At 40.6% G+C, this 23,380-nt stretch overlaps 2 protein-coding genes across 4 annotated transcripts in view; one reads left to right on the top strand and one right to left on the bottom strand.

The window, feature by feature from the left end:
• LOC145439206 (ran-binding protein 9-like) overlaps positions 1 to 23,380 on the bottom strand; it is a 333,125-nt gene that overhangs the window by 211,063 nt on the left and 98,682 nt on the right. The window lies entirely within an intron of this gene.
• Positions 14,294 to 21,932, top strand: LOC145439205 (atrial natriuretic peptide receptor 3-like). Its single transcript, XM_080316699.1, has 10 exons — positions 14,294 to 15,154; positions 15,530 to 15,666; positions 16,212 to 16,358; positions 18,362 to 18,501; positions 18,993 to 19,128; positions 20,715 to 20,809; positions 20,878 to 20,950; positions 21,015 to 21,083; positions 21,489 to 21,603; positions 21,673 to 21,932. The coding sequence occupies exons 1-10, from the start codon at positions 14,415 to 14,417 to the stop codon at positions 21,836 to 21,838; spliced, it is 1,818 nt and encodes a 605-aa protein (XP_080172825.1). The 5' UTR covers positions 14,294 to 14,414; the 3' UTR covers positions 21,839 to 21,932.

Genomic DNA, 23,380 nt, shown 5'->3' with positions numbered 1-23,380 from the left:
ACCAGTGGAAGCAGAGTTATTACCGTCGAAAAATTTTGATTTGAATAAAATAGTATTTACGGTGAGCACAACTATATTAAATAAACCAAGAATCGGTCACCGTAAATACTATTTTATTCAAATCCAAATTTTTCGACGGCAATAACTCCGCTTCCACTGGTTGGAATTGAACCAAATTTGGTGAGCATCGTTTGTATAGACAGCCTAACACTTTCATGGGGTGAACAGAAAATTTTCAAATTATTTTTTATTCATTTTTATATAATAAATAGAAACTTTCTTCTCCTGTAGCAAAGCGGTTACTGACTGGAATTGAACCAAATTTTGCGCGTAGGCTTAAATTAGGTAACCAGACAATTTCATCAAGTAGCCAGTACGATTTGAGAAAAAAAATCATTTTTGAAGAGCCCTAGTGTGTATGTAGTATTAGTATGTATTGGCGGCCGTCGACATGAAAGTTGAATTTACGGACTGACTCCGGAGTTTTTGAGATAGTTTATTTAACCTTGAAAATTTCTTCGCGCTAGGCGCGATTCAATGCGACTTCATTATTCGATTTTAATACAGTTGTAGCGCCGTTTGCATGCGAACAGCGGAGGAAAATGATGCACCCCATATAAAAATAGCAACTTGGAGTCGTGCGCTCCTCACGAAAGAAATTATTTTCTTGTACGTTTGTGAGGTTCCATTATCTTTCCACTATACCAGTGGTTCTCAAACTGGGGGGTGTGGAAGCATCCGAAGGGGGGCGCGAAAGTGCGGTCAACTGAAAAAAAGTCTGCGCTTTGCGCGATTGATCTTCTTTCCATGGTTATTGCTTTGTGTTTATTCCGAATTTCACATATCAGAATTTTCTCATCAACAGGCACAGCCTTCCATGTCATCAAACTATGCCTTGAGATTACCAGCATTCTGGTTGCATTTTGGGATATGAAGATCAGGGGGTGGGAAATTTTTCACTACCATAAAGGGGGGAGTGTCTAAAAAAGTTTGAGAACCACTGCACTATACCGACAATGCTGATGAGAGGTCAAGAAATAACAACACGCAACAAAGTGACTACAAACAGTTGGCCCACCCAAGTATGCATCATCATTTATAATTCGCCCTAAATTTTAGAAAACACTCCCTCCATCAACTTTACCGATGAATCTGATCGCATTGGCTGAGAAAGGATAAATATTTGATAGTAATATGTGAAACTACGAATATTAATGACGAAATTCATTCGTGAATCGGAAAAAAATTTCGCGCTTCGCGTGACCATGTCCTGTCCCAGGAATTGTTTATTCATACCATGACCATTATGTAGCAATTTCGGCAGCGTTGTAATGAATCGAGTCATGACTCGACTCGAATCAAACTCGAGTCACGATTCTCTGATGACTCGACTTGACTCGGGTCATTTTCTCAAAATACGGAAATGACTCGACTCGACTCGATACCAGGGTTGTAATGACTCGACTTGGACTCGAGTCATTGCGCATGACTCGAACCAAGTCATATGACTAGAGAATCAGACGGCCAAGACCGACATTTTATTCTAATTTCGAAGAATAGTAAAGTAACCACCCTATTGGAGCTCCGTCCATTGGTACTGGTACTTGAAAATGCGACCAGAAAATTTAAAGGTGAGGAAAATTAGTATGTTATAAATGCGAACCATTCGATATCTTCAAACAGAGTTATAACAGTGGGTTTAACAAGACTTTATCTGGAAACTGAGCAGTCAACACAATGACTTGGACTCGGACTCGAGTCATTATTCCATGACTCGGACTTGAACCTCTGCTCGATGACTTGGGCTCGCACTTGACTCGGTGGCGAATTGAAAATAACTCGAATTGACTCGAGTCAAAACTATAAAAGGGAGATTGACTTGTGACTCGGAGCCTTGTGACTTGGTTATAACCCTGGATTTCGGTGCGTATAGTAAGACGGTATGAAAAAGTAGATGAGTCCGGAGTTCACTAGAAATGGACATGGACTGGACGGTCTAACATGGGTATTTCGTGTCCAGTTATCTCATCATTACTACTATATATCGTGGAATGTGGCCGTAGGTCATATAAGTAATCGAATTGCGGCCGTGAATAGCAAAACGGTTGGCACACCTGCTCTAGTACAACACTGGCAGAAAAAAAGCTGCATACATTACATTTTGGGTTGGATTCAATTTTTTAGATCCACCGGTCCGCCTAATATCTATTGAAATTTTACCGGTCCGTGAAGGGAAAAGGGTTGAGAACCACTGATCTTGGTAACAACAACAACAACAACAACAACAACAACAACAACAACAACAACAATACCAATAACCCCTAGCAGGCATATCTAGTCCAGATATCCCTGCTAGGGGTTGTTCTTTTTGTTTGTGGTATTCATGGTGTTTGTCGACTACTATGGTCATTTACACCAGGTCGATATTACTTCTTTTTGATTCCGTTTCTGCCGACTTGTGGCACGGCCCACTTTTAACTTTTTGTAAGACACCGCTTACGCGGATCAGAGGGCGAGGAGGAGCCTAGATAAACCTCGAACACTTAGGTAGGAATTCTGGAGTCTACCTCGGTCGGACTCGAACCCACAACCCATTGGTGTTGTATAGGTTGCAGCTGTGGACTATACCACCACGCCACCTAGCCACCCCTGCTAGGGGTGTGCAGAATGCGACTCCGCGAAGTGCGCTCCTAGACTGATTGACGGCAATAAAATCGACGCATGTTTGGTGAGAGAGAGAGAGAGAGAGAGAGAGAAATAACTTTTATTTTCGCCTGCTTCGACGATGATGATGCGATACGACCTTTGTGCAAGGTCATCTAGTCTGCACTGCACCATTATTTTTCCTCTCCACGATATCCGTGGATTTTTTCTCCTCCATGTTGCCCAGCTGAATAGCCGCGGATACCAGTTTTCGAGTCTTTGGTCTGACCTGACCGGATTGAACCCACGACCTACCAATCGAAAATCCGCACGCATACCATTACTCTTTCACGGCGAAGAGATATCGCCTCCCAGGGGACGATTTTGAGAAACGAGGGGGTGAAAATACCAAAGGGGGCGATGGGGGGCGAAAATGTTAGAATGTCCAGTGAGATATATTTAATTAACACGGTCAAAGAATTCACGTGATGACGACTTATTCTGCATATGACGCTAGAACAAGGTTTACTCAATAAATAGTAGACGCGGATACAGGTTTTCCGAGCACCTGCGCCCTCGGAAAAAGGGCCTTTTTTCAGTATCTTCGCCAGCGATCAGACTTGGGTGAATAATTTTTCCGATTATATGTCCTTTTCTTCGGATCTGTAAATATGGGGGCGAAAATTAGTGTCGAGGTTTTAATATGGGGGGGATTAGTCGAAAAAGGCTGGGAACCACTGCCTTAGTCATTGATGTCCAGATGGCCAAATGGCTGGCGCCGAATATCGTCATGTACTGGAAATCAGACCCCCGCGCAAGGAATGCGACTCGCACATAAAAATACTGCCTCCGTAGAAAATAGCGAATTCGAAATCGCACGAGTCTGACCAAAAACGTTAGGCGGCCGTATACTATTAGGGAGTAGTGAGCCGTATTTAGCTTGATCCATGGTGGATCTTGATTGGCAGGTTTGTTTTAATTTTGGCTGGGGCCGCGTTGGAGCCGTATACGTATATTCACCCATTTTTTCCAGATACGCCCAGATTCGGATCGAAGCCGGATGCTATTTCAAGAAACAGGATTGGAGTCAGAGTTCTTGAATATTGGCTGGTTACAGCCGACTAGAAATTGCCCCGTTCCACTTGCGGCGGGGAGGGTTAGCGTAGTGGTGACTTCCAGCGCCGTCTACACGGTCGGCCTGGGTTCAATTTCTCGGCGGAGGCTTTTCTGGGCTCCGTCTCGCCGCTAGCGGTGACAAAAAAGTTCAGATGAAGCTCGAAAAAGAAAATGAATGGAAAGAGCAAGAAAGAGCGTCTAAGAAGCAGGGTTGTAATGACTCGAGTCATGACTCGACTCGAGTCAGACTCGAGTCGCGATTTTTTGGTGACTCGACTTGACTCGAGTCATTTTCTTAAAAATGAAAAATGACTCGACTCGACTCGAGTCAATTTAAGTATTGACTCGACTTGTACTCGAGTCATTACGCATGACTCGGACCAAGTCATATGACTCGAGACTGGGTCTACCAAGACACGCATTTCATTGTAATTTCGAAAAATAGTGAAGTTGTCACACTATTATGATTTCGTCTCTCAGTACTGGTACTTGAAAATGCCACTAGAAACTGTTAAAAGTGGAGGAAAATTAGTATATTATGAGTGCGAAGCTTTCGATATCACCGTCCAGAGTTATAAAAAGTGGGTTTCACATGACTTTAACTCGGAACTGAACAGTCAACGCTCAACACCATGACTGTGATATCAGGCACTATAGGCTGAATTTGATGCCAGACCAAGAGATCTGGTCGTTTGGCATCTTCCGATCTGCTCATTACATCGCATTGCGTCTGGTGTATCGCATTGTGCAATGTGCATTGCGCATGTCTTGATCGGATGAAAATATAATCCGAGGATTATTGATATGCTTATTGACTCGCTGATGGTCATCCATTCCACTTTTAGCTTTTGTGAAAAAAGACGTGTCTTCCGAAATCCCCACCCATCCACGATATCATGCCGATTTTTTTCGACAAAAACTGAATCTAAACCGTCGTCCTTGGAGTGTGACGTCACTAACTTGTTTTGATTTTCAGTTTGACAAATGTAGCGCATATACAACTCATACCCAGCGATAAAGATAAATACCCCACTATAAAATGTATTAGTATGATTATAATCCGAACAGCTGCTAAACATTTATATCTCTTTCGAATAGGAAACCGTCTCAACATGGAATTGTTGCCGGGTCAAACTGCACACAGTTTAACCCCCTCGTTGATACATCAATGACTTTTCTTCTTATACGACCATGCACATACTAAGCATGACATACTGCGTGTGTAAGGGTAATTACGGCGTCGATAATCTCGAGTCGGTGACTCAGAATCTCACCACGGGAATAACGCCTGGCAATAAAACACAGATTTGTGCAAGCCTACTCGCAAGCTATTTTAAGCATTTTTAATTTAGTGAGATATTTCGCTACTCGGGTTCTATCATTGTAAATATATCCCTTATTAATGATTGGAAAGAGGGCACGCACTTCGTCAGTAGTGTTATTGAGGACATGAATAAAGTCCCAGTGGTATCCATCTGACCTTTGAAGCGATCCAGCGTTAACTAGCCATATTGCTAGACTGGAAACTATTGCCGTGCGCTATCAAACTCGCGACCCAATGCTATTCTTCTTCGAGAGCCAGAACCTGTTGCATATATTGACTTTCCGTGCTTTGCATATGATTAAATCATGATCAGTTGATCACTACGTGGGAACAATCGAAACACATGTTACGGTACGAAGTCATGATCGAGCACATTCAATGATAAGATTAGATATATCTTAAATCAGTCTGTGAGTATTGGTCCTCATAATTGTGGCGTATTACACGCCTTGTTAAATAACATCCTTAACGATCGTATAGATTGCCATCCGCAAGACCATAAAGGCTTTGAATGCGACGCTACGCACTGGTAGAGAGAGGCACATTTCTGCTGGCATTTATCTTAAATGGAGTATTAAAAGTCGGAATTTTGCAGCTGTTGTGTAAACTAATCACATTTGACACTACCATTCCCAAAGGAATTGGACTTGTGAACGATGTTACTAGTGGACTACTGCACAACATCATTAGCAACTATATCAGGTATAGTCGAATGTTTGACTCGACATAACATGACATAACAACTTGATTGCGCAATGGATTATGATTATGTGCGTGGATATTAAACGATATGAGTTCTTAGTGGCAGCAACGCATACTATCAACAGAAAATATAGCAGGATAAGTAGCATGAGGGATTATATATTCTAGATACGGTGTTCTTAGCCGAATATAACTTTCAACTATCTGTTTATGGAGGCATATATTTTATTTGACATACAATGCATCGCTTTATATCATCGTATATATCATCTTCTGGACCGACCAATAACTCGTGGATAAGATGTGGTCACTTTGCTTACCAACAATGCAGGGGTTTACCAACACACATAGGCTACACAGCTACACACACAGAAACACCAACACAAACAAACACATCAATATTTTCTTAGAGTATACCATCGCATCAATAACTATTTATTCACAATTATCAACGTAGTATCAATTCGACATCAGAGACATTAACAACATTTGAAGTTACGAAGTCAGGCTGCAGTAACATTTGCCACATATTCAACAGATTGTTGTACTTGTGGCGTAAGACCAGCTTGATTGCTAAAGTCCTGGCAGCAACACACCAGTTGTCACGCGGTGCTTGTGATTAGATTGATTGCAGAAATAGTAGCTCTATCTACAAATTTTGATATTGTTGTGTCATTCGAAATTAATTCTTGGAAAATCTCACCTGAAAGAGTAGCCGATTATATAATGAATGCGAATGGTCAATAAGTAATTGTCAATAGAACAGACAGGTCCTTATTCTTCTGTAAAAATATATCATGAGACCCGTATGGCTTCTAAGGATGCTCTTGGGTCTGTGAGCAGTATTTTTCCAATCAGAATGTCGCAAAAGAGTCGATCTAGTTCTGGACAGATTGACGAAAACCTGGTAACAGAATCGCCAGTAGCAACACCGTCGACTTCAGGAAACATTTTAACCTTACATAAAACCACATCTGCATACTTTTCGTATTTGTATGGATTAAGAAATAAGAAATAATGTGCCGACCATGTGCCTATTCGTGCGGAGCGCAGTACTAAGTAGGTTCCTAGTGATGGCCTGTAGCATATAGCAGGGGTACCCAACTGGTGGATGACGGTTCGAATGCGGACCTTTTCGGTGTTGAATCCGGATCATATCTCTCTCGGTATTTGCTTGGTTTTTTAAATATTATCGTTGATTTGAATAATTGGTAGTGTGAATTCTCACTATGTTTGGATCTAATTAGTCATAATAAAAAATACATTTCGCATGTGTGTGACCAGTGAAAACCTTCACCAGCACATGTCTCCGACTCGCTCTCACCGCTTTAGAATCAAGATTTAAAAAAACTGGCAAGAAATACAAAATGCCAATTGTCTCGCTATAGCTGTGACTAACAGAACAATACATACATTTCTGTTATTGCTTCTGCAAATACCGCTTTACCGGATTGGTACATATGTACGCCGTATAACATTGCATGACTGTAAATTATTTCATAAGAGTTAAGAAAATTTTAAACTTTGTAACTGAACGTCTGCTATAAATAGTTGAGTATCCCTAAAATATGATATGAGTGAACTGTGCAACCTGCTTGGGAAGCGAGTCAAATGTAAATGACGCCATGAAATCCCATGCTGCACCTTGGCTTTTTATTAGTTCCAAAGACTACCATCTCACGGAGAATTGATAACGGTGATGGCGAGACTATTCAAACCAATCGCCAACAGTGGAAGGCATATCCCACAAAGAGTAAACAACTAAACATACATTTCACGTTGTCCAGTGGATATTGTCAAAACCTTCAAGCACAAATCAGCTAATCCGCGTTATTTGTTCTGTTCTCATAACCCACGTCTTCTCGGACGTATCAAACCACAAGCCAAATTACAAATCCATTTCGCGGGCCGCAGAGCGCAGACTGTGCTTCTTCTCCAGCTGCACGAATTTGTTCCGCGGACCGCAGGTTGCTCACGCACCTGGCATGTATAACTAGACATTGTCCAACCTCAGTTTTAATGCGGTCGTCTGTTTTGTTCGTGTCTGTCAGTATCCTATTTCTGCATTATCGTGCTGATCGTAGTTTTGTCATGTTGTGTGATATTTAGACTGTACTTTACCAACTGTTTCGGCTCTATCCGATCTCATCTCTGTATCGCAGAATTGTGATGTTTTGAAATGAAAAAGTATAGTGAATCTATATATAATTCATATAAACAATTGATGTCGACAGAAACTTAGCGTTTTAACATGGTACAGAGATCGGAGCTTGAGAGAAAGTCGTCTGAATTGAGGAGACGACGGGCCAAAGACGCGCCCCCACTGAGCTGGCTGAAATCCAGCGACGACGAGAGCTCTACCAGATCTGTGATCAATGAGATGTCGTTTCAAATGGTAAGACACCTCACTATTATATTCTGAAACTTTCCGGTCCGAAGAATCTTGATATGTGGTTTGTGATAAATCAAACGCTCTATGAGATTACAATGAGCTATATTTAATTTGGATGGTGTTGGCTTGATTGAAGTTATACGAATTTCTTTTTCTTTAAAACCAAACGGGATTCCATTTCCGCTTAGGTTTCAGGTTCCATCAGCAGTGACATCACAGAGAAAGCAGTTTCGGCGTCCTATTATCTGAATCCAGAATGATTTGGATTGCCATAATATAGTATCAATTCATTACAATCCCACGTAAATATATTCAGTCAGGTGTGTAAGAACCATAAGGTCAATCCGGGGCCTACGATATCGTAGGCCCCGGTCAATCTTTTCTTGGAAATGAAATTCGGTAACAAACTTCTACATGCTCAAGCAGTATTTTTCCTCTTTTACTTTACATAAATATGAGGTCGACGCGGCATTTATAGCCTTCGTGTATAGTCTTTCAGTCCATAATAAACGTCGATTACGTTGAATTATACTCCCATACTATAGATTGAATGTAACAACATATTTACATAAATACCCGCGGAGAATCATGTCGTGACTCGGAATTTGAAAATTTAAAATATTATTTCATTCGATTCACAGTTTGCATTGACTCGAAGGTATTGAGACTTGATCAAAGCACTGACCACATCACAGACAATCCATCCATCGAATACTTTGTGGCCGTATGAAATATGACGATAATGAATTTAGGATGCATGTAATTGATTGTAGTTTCACAGGCTTTTGATTTGGTGTGCGCTTCTGTATATGTCGCCTACCACAAGCAGAAGCAACGAACATGCAGACATTAGTCGTTCTCGTTACTAGTCAATTTGAAGTAGAGCCATACTTTATCACCAAATCAATTGGCCTCATCTTATCTTATACTCTATGGCCCACTCCGATCCGCTATCCACGGAGCAATGCATTTGGACTGTCAGATAAATCAATCAATCAATCAATCCAATCAATTGTAAGATTATATTTTTCATCTGCCCAAGACACACACACAATGTACAATGCGATATACAAGACACACAATACGATGTAATGAGCAGATAGGGGGATGCCGAACGACCAGTCAGTTGGGGTCTCTTGAGCTGGCATTCACCTCGACCCAGTGCCGATGTCACAGTCTTCTTCGATGTTATTCTTTCTTCGCCGGCCCTTTGTTAGAAGCTATTTCTTGATATTTTTATTTCTTTATCGTTTTTTTTTCTGGGCTTTTTTTTTTATCGCCGTAAGAACAGCGACACGGGGGACGAGGAGCCCAGAATAACCTGCGGCGGCGGGAATCAAACCCGCGCCGCCTGCTTGGATGGCGCCGACGCTCACCACTATGTGGATTTCATATGTATCTCGCATTGTCCCCGTAAGCATCGTTCCACACCGGTTTGGCATTAATTTGCGTCAATTATACATGAGTACACACTGATGAGATGAATGTATATTATATACTATATACATGTATATTACATTGTATAATTACTGTCAAAAAGTAATTAGATTCATCTTCGCTATTTTACATATATTATTCTCCTCGCAATGGAGGATACCGCCATTTGTCCACACCGAAACCAAGATCAATAACATTTTGTGGATATAGGCTGCCGCGACCTTAGTGACTGGAGCTACCTATCTGTAAATAGATAATGTGAAGATGATTCACAGTGTGAGGTTAGGCTTGACACAATCCAGAACTGCATGCCAAACCGCAACAAAAATAGAAACAGCGTATCCCTTTAGATAAGATCACAACTTTGTAAGCTTTGTAGATTGTGATTATAGAATGGTCGTAACGTATTCATATTTTTATTGCTCTGGGTAACGGTATGATATTTCCGTTCTGCTCAGACTGACTGCAACTCCTTGAAAGAAGTTCTGTCCCACTGCAAAGGGATACCACGTGCAGACAGAGAAAAAGCGATAACGCCGAGACTTGGAGTACATCCATTGGAAAAGGAAACACGATTACCATTTGCGTTCTCAAATGAGCTGTATATATCATCGCCGAGAATACTCTACGGAAATAAAGAAAAAGAGAAATCCGAAACAAAGTACTTCCAATACCCAACAAGGTCACAGTTAACCAATCAAAGATCTGCACATTCGAATGCGTTTTTGAACTCGGGAGAAAAATCTCACTTCATGTCAAAGCACGTCGATAAGACTTATACCGTTGAAAGTGTATCAACGGACTGTCTACAGCACAGTAAGACAGAAAATAAAGGCGGAGAGACATTCACTCCGACCTATACGGTCGTTTTCTTGGGAGAGCTCAGCGTCGGAAAGTCAGCGCTGTGCAGGAAATTCTTCAAATCGGGGAGAGACTGTGATAAAGAAAAGTCTGATCAGGATTTCTTGAAGCGACTAGAAATAACAGACGACGACGACGACGTTCATTTTCAGGGCTACTCTGGCAGCAGCACATCAGATCAATTGAAAAATACTGATTCCCGTAAGCCAATCTTTTGCACCAAACTTAATGACTGGAATCAATCAATTTCACTTGCACGCATTCAGATCATGTATACGAAAGGCCTGTAACAGTAGAGGATCACTGCGTGAGACTGAGAATCCTTGATATCAATTCAGAAGTAAGTTGCTTTTCTGTATGTTTATCAAAAGATAATGCCTATATATTGGCGTATGCCAATGTGCTGTCGCAGGCAAACGTACTGCATTGATTGTGCGTGAGAAGTTGAGCACCTGAGATTGCACACACCGTCGGCAGGAATATTTTGCATCGTATTATATTGCCGCTGTGAGTTTCAATTTCCCAACCCGGTCAAATGAAACTCTTTTTGAATCTTTTAGAAACACAGAAACGAGTGCGGACCGGAATGTGGAGATTTTGAACCATTTTTAGAAGTCGGTGATGCATACGCCGTGACATACTCAATAGCAGGTTTTAAATCTGGAAATAGGGCGGAGAGAGACTTCAATTCGTGAATTTTACGCCGTTTTCCAGATCGCGGGACTTTTCAGACGGTAATGGAGATACTCTCTCGGATGACAGACAAGCACGCGGAAACTTTGCGCTCCTTCCCTGTCATATTGGTGGGCAATAAATGCGACCTTGTTCGAAATCGTCAAGTCACCAAATCAAGTAAAGAAAAACAACATTTGCTATTACAGAAAAGCGGACGCACTGCGGTTAAGATTATTGGACTCACAGTCAGGGTTGCCATCAACATGGATCAAAACTCAGGACAGTCAAACATCCTGATTAGCGTAACCGCGATAATTGTAAATTTGCAAACTGATGAGGATGACTAGGGCGATATTTTACCTAAAAATGGGAAGATTTTTGCCTAAAAAGTCAAAATTTTGACATTTGTTTAACCTTAATAAACGTAATTTTGACTAAATTTTGACCTCATGTATGTGAATTAGGTGTTTTCCCACACAATGTTAGAATTGCACTACTTATCTTCATTTCTGGTTGGAACTGTCTGTCATTGAACGAAGTAGTTGTTTGGCCTGAAAAAACTCTTTTGGTTTGAAAACTGACAAAATTTTAAATAAAAATAAAACATTTTAACGAAATCTGGACCTACAAAGAATTCCAGTAGTTATATCACGCATTATGGTAGAAATATTTAAAATTTGTTGTAGTACAACGAAAGATACCTTTCTATTTCAGGCGCTATCAAGCTTGCCACCAAGCATAACATCAAATTCATCGAGACTTCAGCTTCCTTGAACGAGAACGTAACGGAGTTGTTTGAAGGGCTTATTCAACAAATCCGACTGCGCAAATCGGGAATAGCCAGCGACTCGGCAGCTATGTCGTCGCCAATGTTGGTGGAAACAGAAATGGACGCCAACGAAGGGAATAGCACAAAAGAAAGAAAGCTCGACAGAAAGAGTAGCAGCTCGCGTAAAAAGCGCAGGCCGAAAAGAGTGTTTACGCGTAGATTGACTGAATTCCTAACCGGAGGAACTCAAGACAAGAAAACGGTGCGAGCTAAATCCTGCCAAGATCTAACGGTGTTGTGATTAGTCACGTACTCTGTGCACTGTTAACAGAAGGGATATATACTGACATAGATATTGTAAATGGTATATACTCGAAAGATATATATTATACATATATATACGGTACGTCTCAACCTTGATGTAATAATTCTCAATATTACCGATAAAGCACAGCAGACCAAAATCTGGATCCTACCGGTATACGATTGACAGTGGGCCAGTTGCTAAAAGGAAGCGATAACGTTCTGGGTTGCGCGTAAAGATGGTTAGAAAAAACACGTTTGTTTGGTGTCAAAACTAACTGTATATAATGTCACTGTAAATATACTGAAATAATTTCAGCAAATTTAACCAGTCAAGAGTGTGGAATTACGACATGATCGGTGCCCGACAGAATTCTGTGTTTATCTCCAGAAATATACCGGAAGCTTAATATATTTCAGTTTATTTGCGGACAAAACTGAGTTGAAGATTACATTCGTATTCATTCGTTAGATAGTGTTACTGTGTCTCGTATGGGTTCTTTTGCCCCGCCCCCCCCCCCCCCCCCCCCCCCGATATGGTTGGTTTTGTCTCTAAACTCATGTGAATTACTGGAATCGCGTGCGAGAAGTATTGGCCGGTTCGTTGGCCAGGTTACAGATACAGGATATATTGAACTACATGTCTATTTATATCTATATATGTCTGTCGTAATGTCATATTACAATTGAAAAATATTTTCAATTCATATATTCATTTAATTGTATATTGAAGTTATGTATCCTCCAAGTAGCTCTTCAAATGTCATATTACCCAATTTATGTAGCATGTTATAGTTGTTTGTGCTATTCATGTTTTCGACCACAGTGGTCATTTATACCAGGCCGGATATCGTAATCTGCAGACTTGTAGCATGAACCCCTTCTACGCTATTTAGACCTTGCCACTCTTAAAAATGTGTTTCGATTTTCAATATTTTCAGAAGAGATTCATGAATTGTGTCGTCATCAAATTACCCAACTTATCTCATATCAAATAAGTACAATTCATATTAATAATTTCATCACTTTGAAACACCACAAGATTGCGATAAAATGAATGGATAGGAAGTAGGCGATAGGACCCGGAGTATCCTTTCATTTAAACACCCATCTCGGCATATAACATGTAAATAAGAGACACGCACACTGAATTTTAAAAATATGATAAGATAGCATCAAGGAAAAGCAATGAAAATGAAATCGCACTTGTCGGTACGCAAATTAGACATCGCATATCGTTGTCCGGTTATCTCGAGCGCAGACTAGTATTCATAAAACATCAATGTTTATGTATTTCATTTTTGATGCGACAGGATATCGCAGAAACCGAGAATGTTTGTGTCAGCGCAGATTTCATTAAATTGTATAGATCGGGAATATTCGCGTTTGTTGATATCGTTCATTCTTCAAATACACATGGTGAAGCGGTTTTACGAAAAGGTTATATATACGGTTACCAAAGAAAGATTTGATAAATTACACGCAATTGATGCAGCTTCTAATTGCAGGTCATACTTTGGTCGAGTGACTGTCCTTGACCTACGAAGATGACGTAACGTCCCTAATTTGTTTACCCCAGCTCCTGTTGCTTCATTCAACGTTGTAATCTATATAGATAATAGGGACAAATCTTATTTAGGAAAGTTACCTAGCGAGACAACAGCAACAACAATAGGTCACCTTAACTCAATAACAATAACACTGCAGGAGGTTTATAACGGGCGAAAGACATTTTCAAAATCACTATTTGTCAGTATTCAACTCATTTTTCATCAGGTAGGCCTACATTCCCATTTTCTATAGGTCCACAGGGATCTCTTATTACCTCAGCATGTTATATTAATGTTTCCTTAAGGAGTGCATTGTGGCAAAGTGATTGTGTAATCGCTGTATGGCGCTGTGATGCTGAATTACCTCACAGTAGGCTACTTTTAACGCTTTCGACAAAATGCTCATCTGGTAAAATTTTTACTGTTAAATTCGTGGAATTCGGATCTGAAAACAGTTGGGCACTCAACTTTTACCCCGAGAGTAAAAATAAAAAGTTGATTGGAAAGACGTATACAAGCGATTTATGATTTATATTAGGTGGAGTTACTCGTACATAATCATAACCAGAGAGTGGTCTGCTAACAACTTAAGCGGCGACGTAACAATTGCAAGATGCCTACAATAGTGACGCATTGAAGCAAATGATAGAAGTCGTCAATTTTCACTGCCTGGAAATGCCATTTACTTTACTATTGTGGATTACTTGTGTTTACGGAGTTTTCCCCGATAACCGGACTGCTGTTAGGCATGCACATGACAAAACTCTTCAAAACATCACCCTTGCCGTGATTCTACCTTCAGAAGCTCCGTATATGTTCCGAAAGCAGATGGTACTGCCTGCTATTGAATACGCCGTATCATCAGTTGCAGAAAAGTTGGCGAGGTTAGGGTATCGGTATGAAGTTTCTTACAGAGATTCATTTTGCAACAAACAGCAAGCGCGCATTGCTGCGAAGGCATTCTATCACGAAAATCAGAAAAAACCTTACAGATCCGACGTACGAATCTTTCAACTTCCAGCTACGAAGGCAAACTCCAACTCTTCCAGACTGGTTCCAAGAAATGAATACGTATGGACAAACTTTTCGTCGTACTTTTTTCGGATCGAAAACCCGCCAATGGCGTTTCTTGGACCAGCTTGCAACGCGGCGGCTATGGGTGTTTTGGATCTTGCGGATATGTGGACCGTCCCTATGATCACCAGCGGAGCTCCAACGATAGCAGTCCATCCGGCTGAGCTACCAACTCTGGTCAGAATTGGACCTAATCACTACGATCTAGCACAGTTTATTTGGCGAATATTCAATGATTTGGGGCATGGACTTGTGTACCCAATACATCTTATATATGAGGACAGATGGGAGAGTGGAACTGCGGAGGAGTAAGTGTGTCCCCCGTGCTTTGATTTGTACACCCGAACAGTTGCAATGTATTCGAAGTTGGCCTTCGTGATGCAGTAGGCTAGTCTATATCTACAAGTGGTATATTCAAAAATGCCTATCGCTCACGTTTAGGCTATTCATATCCACACTATACAGCAATCCAGATTATTAAGAGTAATTCTATTATTCGATAGTGTCATAAAATTTTCATTCCGTGTATTACGACCTACAGTGTAGGCCTGTAGGGCCTACAACACCATGTCTTGAGTATGATTGTTGTGTATTTCCTGTGTTCGGCCGAGTAAATGCTCCGAAATCCCACTATTCACACTTATCTAATCACACTCATCGCACTGTTTGTATTTTACTTGCAGCGAATGTCTTTCGGTGATCAAAACTCTCTCGACTAGCCTCCCAGTCTTCGATCGCCGCTTTCATGTGTTCGCTCCGAAATCGATCAGCGGAAATTTTAGCGGAGAAAATTTGGTCAAACATCTCATGGAACCGAGAGGTAGTAAATGCTGTCCACCCCCACTTACCATCACATTCATATAACCGGAATAGCCTACAATAGATGACTACCGTAGGTTAGTTATCTGAGGAATAATGTGCAACACAAACCTGGCTACATTGCTGACACGCAATAAACAGCGCATATAGTTTCTCTGTTTTGAGATTATACGGAAACATGACGATTCACGAAATTCAGTGCGATTAGAGAGGGGTACAGCCCTGTTTGCAATAATATTCACATTCCGGAATAAAGGGAACACCAGCCCTCAAATAATATACTGGTATGAATATCAATATTAAATTCATCGTTATATCGCGCAATCGTTGAGCGTGACCATGTCCAGTCCGTAGCGAGTCGCGTCACGTCCACACTCGCCCATTTCGAACGTACTCGGTACGTTTCAGGAAGTCCCTCGTTGCCGGCAAATACACTCCAGAAACATCGCCGCAGATCGCAGGAAAATCCCGGATGTCCGGCCAGATATTCCACCTGCAGTCAACTGGAAGGCGAGTCTGCTTGCTCACAAACACCATATTTTTCAGTTGTTGTCATGTGCGCCTCCATGGTGAAAATACGTGAAATTATGATCGGTGCGTACAAGGAGGGATATGCCGAACCAGACGCAAACCATTGGTTCGTCATCGACATGCATCATCGACCAGAATATGCTAGCGGAGCTTGGAAGATAGGTAACTGTCAAATAAACTCAAGCGCAACTGGGTATACCTGAGAACAGACCTGGGCATTGTGCGGCTAGCGAAAAGTTCCTCAAATATATATTTATAAATGCTAAAATGTTGTTAAAAACTACGTGTATAAACTGATCCGGAAATGCGTTTACTTTGAAAAAGTCTAGTGTATTTATGTACCGTGAGTCCGTAACCTAAGTTTAAATCTTATTTGTTGTCCGATCTTTGCTTAGTTTAAACAGTTGAAATACGTTTCCAAATCCTAATGTAATCAGTGCACGTGATTAGCGGCCATCCTTACTCACAAATGATGTTATGACAAGCAATTAAAGATGTGACAGAAGGACGACATTTCAACAAGATTTGGAGCACTCATTGATTGTTTGAATAAGCATTGTTCGCTGACTACCTGTAGTGCATTTCGTTCTCGATGTTGTGTGATTGCGGGTCAAGCTCGCAGCAGAGAGTCACTATAGTCACAAACGGGAAGCTGAATATTTCGAGCAAACTTTTGTAACAACGCATGCAAACATTTTGATATTGGCAAGGTGCATGCCCGTTCAGTTTTAACTTTTTCATGCTGTCAGCACCATGCATATAGAGTGGCCTATTTGTCAGATTTCCATTTGCATCGAATTGTGAGTGAAATCATCACGAGCCCTAGCGCTCAGGTCCTGAATGTACGAATAACTAATTAATTTACTTTGTCGCCATGTTTTTAGTCGCAAGGATTCAGTGCATTGGACAATCAATAACACTGAATAGACGGAATCTTTCACATACATGATACATTTCAGTAATTACTAACTTTAAATGTCTTAGGTTGCATTAAAAACAAGCGGTGTTTACGATACTTTGTTTAAAAACTTGTTTTAAGCGGTGTTTTAAGCAGATGCCATTTCAAAAATAACAAAATTGCATGTTTTTTTCAAAAGTTGTATAATTATGACACAGCTGTTTAAATACTTTTGAAAAAGCATGCAGTTTAAGCCTGCGTATACGACTTGCAGTTGATATAGTCCATGTATATGATATGGGAGGGTTAAAACCCTCGAAATCGTCGTGGTTTTAATATAGTTATAGAACGTAGCTATATATAGGCTTACCATATTTTGGAAATCTAAAAAGAGGACACTTTTTCAGAAACTTAAGACTTGCAAAACCGGAGAAGAATTCCCAAAAACCGGTGAATTTTTCCCACTTTGTGATCGGTTGACTAAAAAAAAATGCCCAGAGCTCATAATACCGTTTTTCTTCCCGCGTTGCTAGGAAAAAAAGTCATCTTACCGCCCAGACCTAAAATAACCGTTTTTCACTTCGAAATACCCGCCGGAGCGTCAGTTCTGTGCTAATTTACGGCATATCACTCGCAATTTGCTCTAAATCTGACCTGAATTTTCAAAAAAGAGGACAAAATCTCAAAAAAGAGGACAAAATCTCAAAAAAGAGGACAAAAGGGCGTCCTCCGAGGACACTTTCTAAAAAGTCAAAAAAGAGGACAAATCCTCTTAACAGAGGACGTATGGTAACCCTAGCGCTATATACCATTGCAACAGAATGGATGTTCTTATGTTTATTACCGTTGACCGTGCTGCATAACGATGTAGTCCTGATCAAAGATGTTTTGAACCGTTTAAGACGTGGGTAGGAAAACTTTATCGTCAAAGGAGCCATATTAACCGTATATTTTCAATTGCCAATGTCAATACAATGTGACGACACAAATATCCGTGACGCCATGACTAAAAAACATTAATAAACATTAAAAAGCAGGTTTTGAAAAGGGCCATTGATTTATGTTTTAAATGCAATCCTAAATGCGTCAATTCTCAACATCATCCGGTTTTGTTCCGCATTAAAAATCATCATTCTTACTGGAGATTTTGACTACTCCAATATTTACTGAATTAACATCAACTCACTTTCACTGGTGCTACGTTTAATGCGTACCACGCGAAGGTTTAAAATTAGATCGTCATCACTGACAAAACATTTGTAAAAAGGTGACGAACGAGATTCTCTTGCAAAGGAAGCGTTCAAAGCCTTGATGGTGATTACCCTTTTCGCGGGGAGACTTCGAAGATTCGATCACTTCAGAGAACAAATGTTGCGGAGTTATAGGAAAAGTGGTATCAAGGAAGACGTGAGTCCGGCAATTTATCCTAGGTTCTTTCTCAAACGAATTTCAGTGCTGGTTTTAATGCGACTGACTATTCTGTCGGCATTGAGATAACGAATACTTCACGCTGGCTTGGAGTGGCGAAGGAGAGTAGTAGTATAATCCACAGCTGCAACACCAATGGTTTGCGGGTTCGAGTCCGGCCAAGGTCGACTCTGGAATTCCTATCTAAGTGTTGGAGGTTTGTTTATCTAGGCTTCTTCGCGCCATCTCATCCGTGTAAGCGGTGTCTTATAAAGGCCTATAGGATAGAAGTGGGCCGTGCTACAAGTCGGCAGCTATACGGAATAAAAATGAAGAAAATTGGTTTGGTATGCACCAACGCTATCGTAAAAATCCGGAAAATACGCTTTTGTATACAGTGTATAATCGTCCGGGACTTATGTGGAAATGACTATAAAGCGGCTGTATTAAATTACGGAAATATATCACGCCTGACAATCAATTTTTTTCAGGTGAATGAATTTGTGATCGGCTTTCACGACGCGGTCATTCTGCATCAGACTGCTATTAAAGCGACGTTGAAACAGGGAATTGATGTCAGAGATGGAATGGCTGTTGCGAGAAATATGAGAAGAGTTATGTTTCAAGGTAGAATGGAAAGGAAATGATGTCTTATGGGTACAAAAATGGTAACGGCACCCCGAATATCATATTCATTTTATAATGCCAGAAGTTGTATATGCCATAGAGCCTAGATGGGGATAAAACGGTCTCAATTATGAATTCTTCCAGACCAATTTCACCTAGCCATCTCATCCGTTTAAGCGGTGTCTTGGAAAAAACAAAAGCCTTGAAGTTGGCCATGCTACAAGTCGACAGCTACGGAATAAAAGTGAAGAAAATTGACCCTTGTAAATGACCATAGTCGTCGACAAGCACCATGAATACCACGAACAACAACAAGAACGTATTACAAAAATGGCGCACAGCACAATTTAAACGCAACTTGTGGCGCTTATCGATGAAAATACAATTGAGATATGGAGAACGTATATTTGGTCGTCAAATTGCTATAAAAAGCTATAGGAGATTGTGTTTCTCATCGCGCGTGCCTAAATCTACGTCTCTAACGACGTCGCGTTTTTATCCTGCTGCGTCGCTTCGTTTGATTACTAATAGTGAAGGTACGACGGGGCGGCAAATTGAGCTGCAGACGAAATTCAAGGTACGCCGTATACCCGTAATATTCGCAGATTATAATAAGCCATATACCTAGCATACCCATGTTCGGCGCCTATGCCCAGGCCTATACTGCGTATACTAGAACTAGGTATAAGTACGTAGTTGAGTCAATTGAAAAAGTTGACCGAGAACGACCAATTTCATTTCAAGTATTGATATTTCGAAGAGCTTGGAATTTCAATACCTGGGTTGACAGTTTCCATCATTGAAGTTGAATGAAATTCAATGACGTCATCTCCACGTAATCAGATTTACAGGTAGAGCTGAGTGAGGTGTGTATGAAAAGGTAGGGCCCCTCAGTAATAATTAAACAGCTTCGGGCGTATACCCGTTGGCGGGAACGAAACAGCACTTCGTCGGACCAGAGAATTTGCCGATCCGTTCCGCACTACGTTGACACACCGTGTTAATTCATTCTGACAATGTTGCCTATACATCACAATTTTTCATCATGCGCTTTGTGATATAAGAACCAATGTCCACGCAGTCTTACTTCAGTTAGGATATTGCGGTATAGGCCTACGTTGAGCATAACACCATGTCAACCTATATTTGTTTCATTTGACAGTTTATGATTCATAATAAACAGAGATGGGCCGTATAAATAGGCTACAAGATGTAAAATGTCAAATGATAAGTTCACCGAAAGTGCAAACATCTACGATACAAACGAAATGCAGGTTGCAAAAAAATTAGACTTTGTAAACAATTTTTGACAAAATTTTGACTTTTTGTACATATCTTACGGGTGTACAGAAATGGAGATGCTGTTGTTTTGCTATTCATGGTGTTTAGGCTACATAGGTCATTTTACACCAGGCCGATATTCCTTATTATGATTCCCGACACCGTTTGCGCGGACATCAGATGACGGGGATGAGACTAAATAAACCTAAAACACTTAGCAAAATTGAAGCGAAGACAATGAATACGCCCGCATTGCCGCAGTTCTAGGTTTAAACGCGTTTCGTTTTCATATTATTTTTTCGAAGGCATCGCCGGCCTCGTTCTGGTGGAAAATCATGGCGACAAGCGAGGGGAGTACAGCATTTTAGCCATGACAGATTACCAAGCGGGGACCTTTTCGGTACGTTTCCAAAAAACGTGGCCCGATCCTCGAATTGACATTTCTGCTATTTTCTGCGCCATTTTCAGAACGTGTACGATTATGTGGGCACTTTTCTTTGGCGTAACGGAAAGCTGCCCAAGCTAAATTCAACGAAAATCGGTATATGGCTGTTTATTTCGATATTATTCGACCACAATGCCTATGTTGTAGTGTTTCATCGCAGATCTACATCGCAATTACACAATTTGCAACAAACAACGGAGCTGGGAGAGTATATTGCAATTTGAGAAAGGTATATATTCGTTCGTTTGCGAAGAGGTTTAATATAGGGTGTTCACTTTGGAACAACATCGTGGTCTCCACTTCCTCACCCACGTACAAGACATCATCCTGGGGTGTGCATAAGTACTGGAATACAATCGGTTAAATGAATCTTTCGGCCCCGTTAACATCCCAAGGACAAGTTGTTTAGATATAGGAAGTTGGTTTAGACATCTTCGCCGTTGGCAGTCGGCGATATAGTTTGATCTTCACTCACCTATATTCATAACATACGTACGAACTGTATGGACTTGTTATGCATATAAGCTGTATTCCAATGGCATAACGAATACCATATTAAGAAGAAGAAATCTGTTTTTTTACACATCTATTGTCTTTCATTCCATCCCACATTGACTCTATGTCTGCTGAGCAGATGTCGAAGAATTAGCGGAGGCGAACGAGTCCCACGAAATAATCGCCGGCGTGCTCGGGACGATTGGCGGAATGACGTTGTGCTGTCTACTGGTATTTGTACCCGTTTGTCATCAGTAAGTTCCAAGGAAATTGGAAATACAATGTTCTCAATATTTTGAAACAATGTCGTTGAATTCTGCCAGAAAACGACGGCGACCAAAAGCGCAGACGATCAGCGAAAACGGAACGGCCCTCAGCGGCGACTACACGACGGCAAATCCCGACCAACTTTGCTTACATAGGCCACTTAGGCAGGAAACATCGGTTTCAACGTGCATGACTACTTTCGACACAGAAGATTGCAAGTGACAACAGACAGCATATCTGTTATTTTTTATTGTGCTTCCACGCAACATACACGAAAATATCAATGCCTGTAATATATATATACTACCACTACCAAGCATATAGCCTTACGGGTCAAAGGTGATTCTATCAGGGTTATTAAGTAGGGATGATTCGAACCCATGAACGGTCCAGGTTCGTGTGACCGCAACTTTTTTGAAAGGTTCTCTGTGAACATGAACGTGACGCTTATGACGTTATATGAGGTCATATTGGAATTTCAACTCTACATATCAGTGAAGCGATATATAAATGTACGTACACGTACACGTAACATGGCGACGACCCAGGCCACATTATGCCACAATACTGAAATACATGCTGACTTTTTATAAGTCACAAAATGTATCAGCTGAAGCAATCAAATGCTATAATAATCCCATAAAATCAATATCTTCCGTCGCTTTGTCGACAATTTCAACGAGGACTCGCAAGGGAATGTAACCCTACGCCTTAACGGTCGAGGACAGACCGGACAATGTATTCGGCGTCTGACTATTGCGACATTGATATTGAGCAAAGTGTAAATCTGGTTTGTAAACTTGATACCGATATTACCCAATAAACAAGCTATACAGTGACCAACACCCTAATCGCACAGATTTGTTTTTTATGATACAATAAACATATCAAATCAGGATGGATCCCGTATATGCGTACTGGACTAATTACTCTATTTCGTTCTTGATGCTCACATGCAGCATAGATTCAATACATATTCACAATAGGAAAGCTGAATATTTCGAACAAACCTTTGTAACGAAGCAAGTAAAATTTTCTAGATTGGCAAGTGGTATGATCGTTTGGTGTTGATTTTCTTATCCTGCCATCGCATTGCATAGAGTGGTCTGAAGTTGAAATGCAAAGAATTTGAACCAAAGATGTAGTAATGACGTGGGAAATTGTAATGTATGAAAAAGGTTCACAGCGCATAACCTACCAAGGTTCGTTTGTTGTGAATGCGAACCTCTAAATTTCTGAGATTCACACCAGAGTTGGATCAATTAAATTATTTTGGCTCAATTACAATTAAAATTAAAATTACTTCCTTGCATGTTTCAATTACATTACAATTACAATTATTCCTTGCTAAAATATCAAATTACAATTACAATTACAATCATACGAAAAAATGTAATTAATTACAATTACAATTAATTGTCCTACTCTGGATTTGAGTACTACCTGCTGTTATAATGTCATAGCTTAATGAATGACTACTCAAGTTGTAATTCGTACCTTATTTGGTTATTTGGTTATTTCACGACCAGAACTATTTGTACAGAAGCAAAACACCGAACATTGAAATAGCGCTAATAAAGTAATCATCATATTCAGTGAATGACTGCTGACAGAACTAATCCGAAATCGACAATTGTCTACGGAAAAACTCATCACCGCGGCTGATGAGCAACATAAAATTACTAAACTATTAATCTCATCGAAGCGATTAACGTTATGCAGAATCAGGGTCGAAACAGTACTTCGTCAGCCCCCCCAAAAACG

The sequence above is a fragment of the Botryllus schlosseri genome, chromosome 5 (genome assembly GCF_051294905.1).
Source record: "Botryllus schlosseri isolate E-star chromosome 5, Bs_hap1, whole genome shotgun sequence".
Taxonomy (NCBI): domain Eukaryota; kingdom Metazoa; phylum Chordata; class Ascidiacea; order Stolidobranchia; family Styelidae; genus Botryllus; species Botryllus schlosseri.
This window is presented reverse-complemented; position numbering and strand designations above follow the sequence as displayed.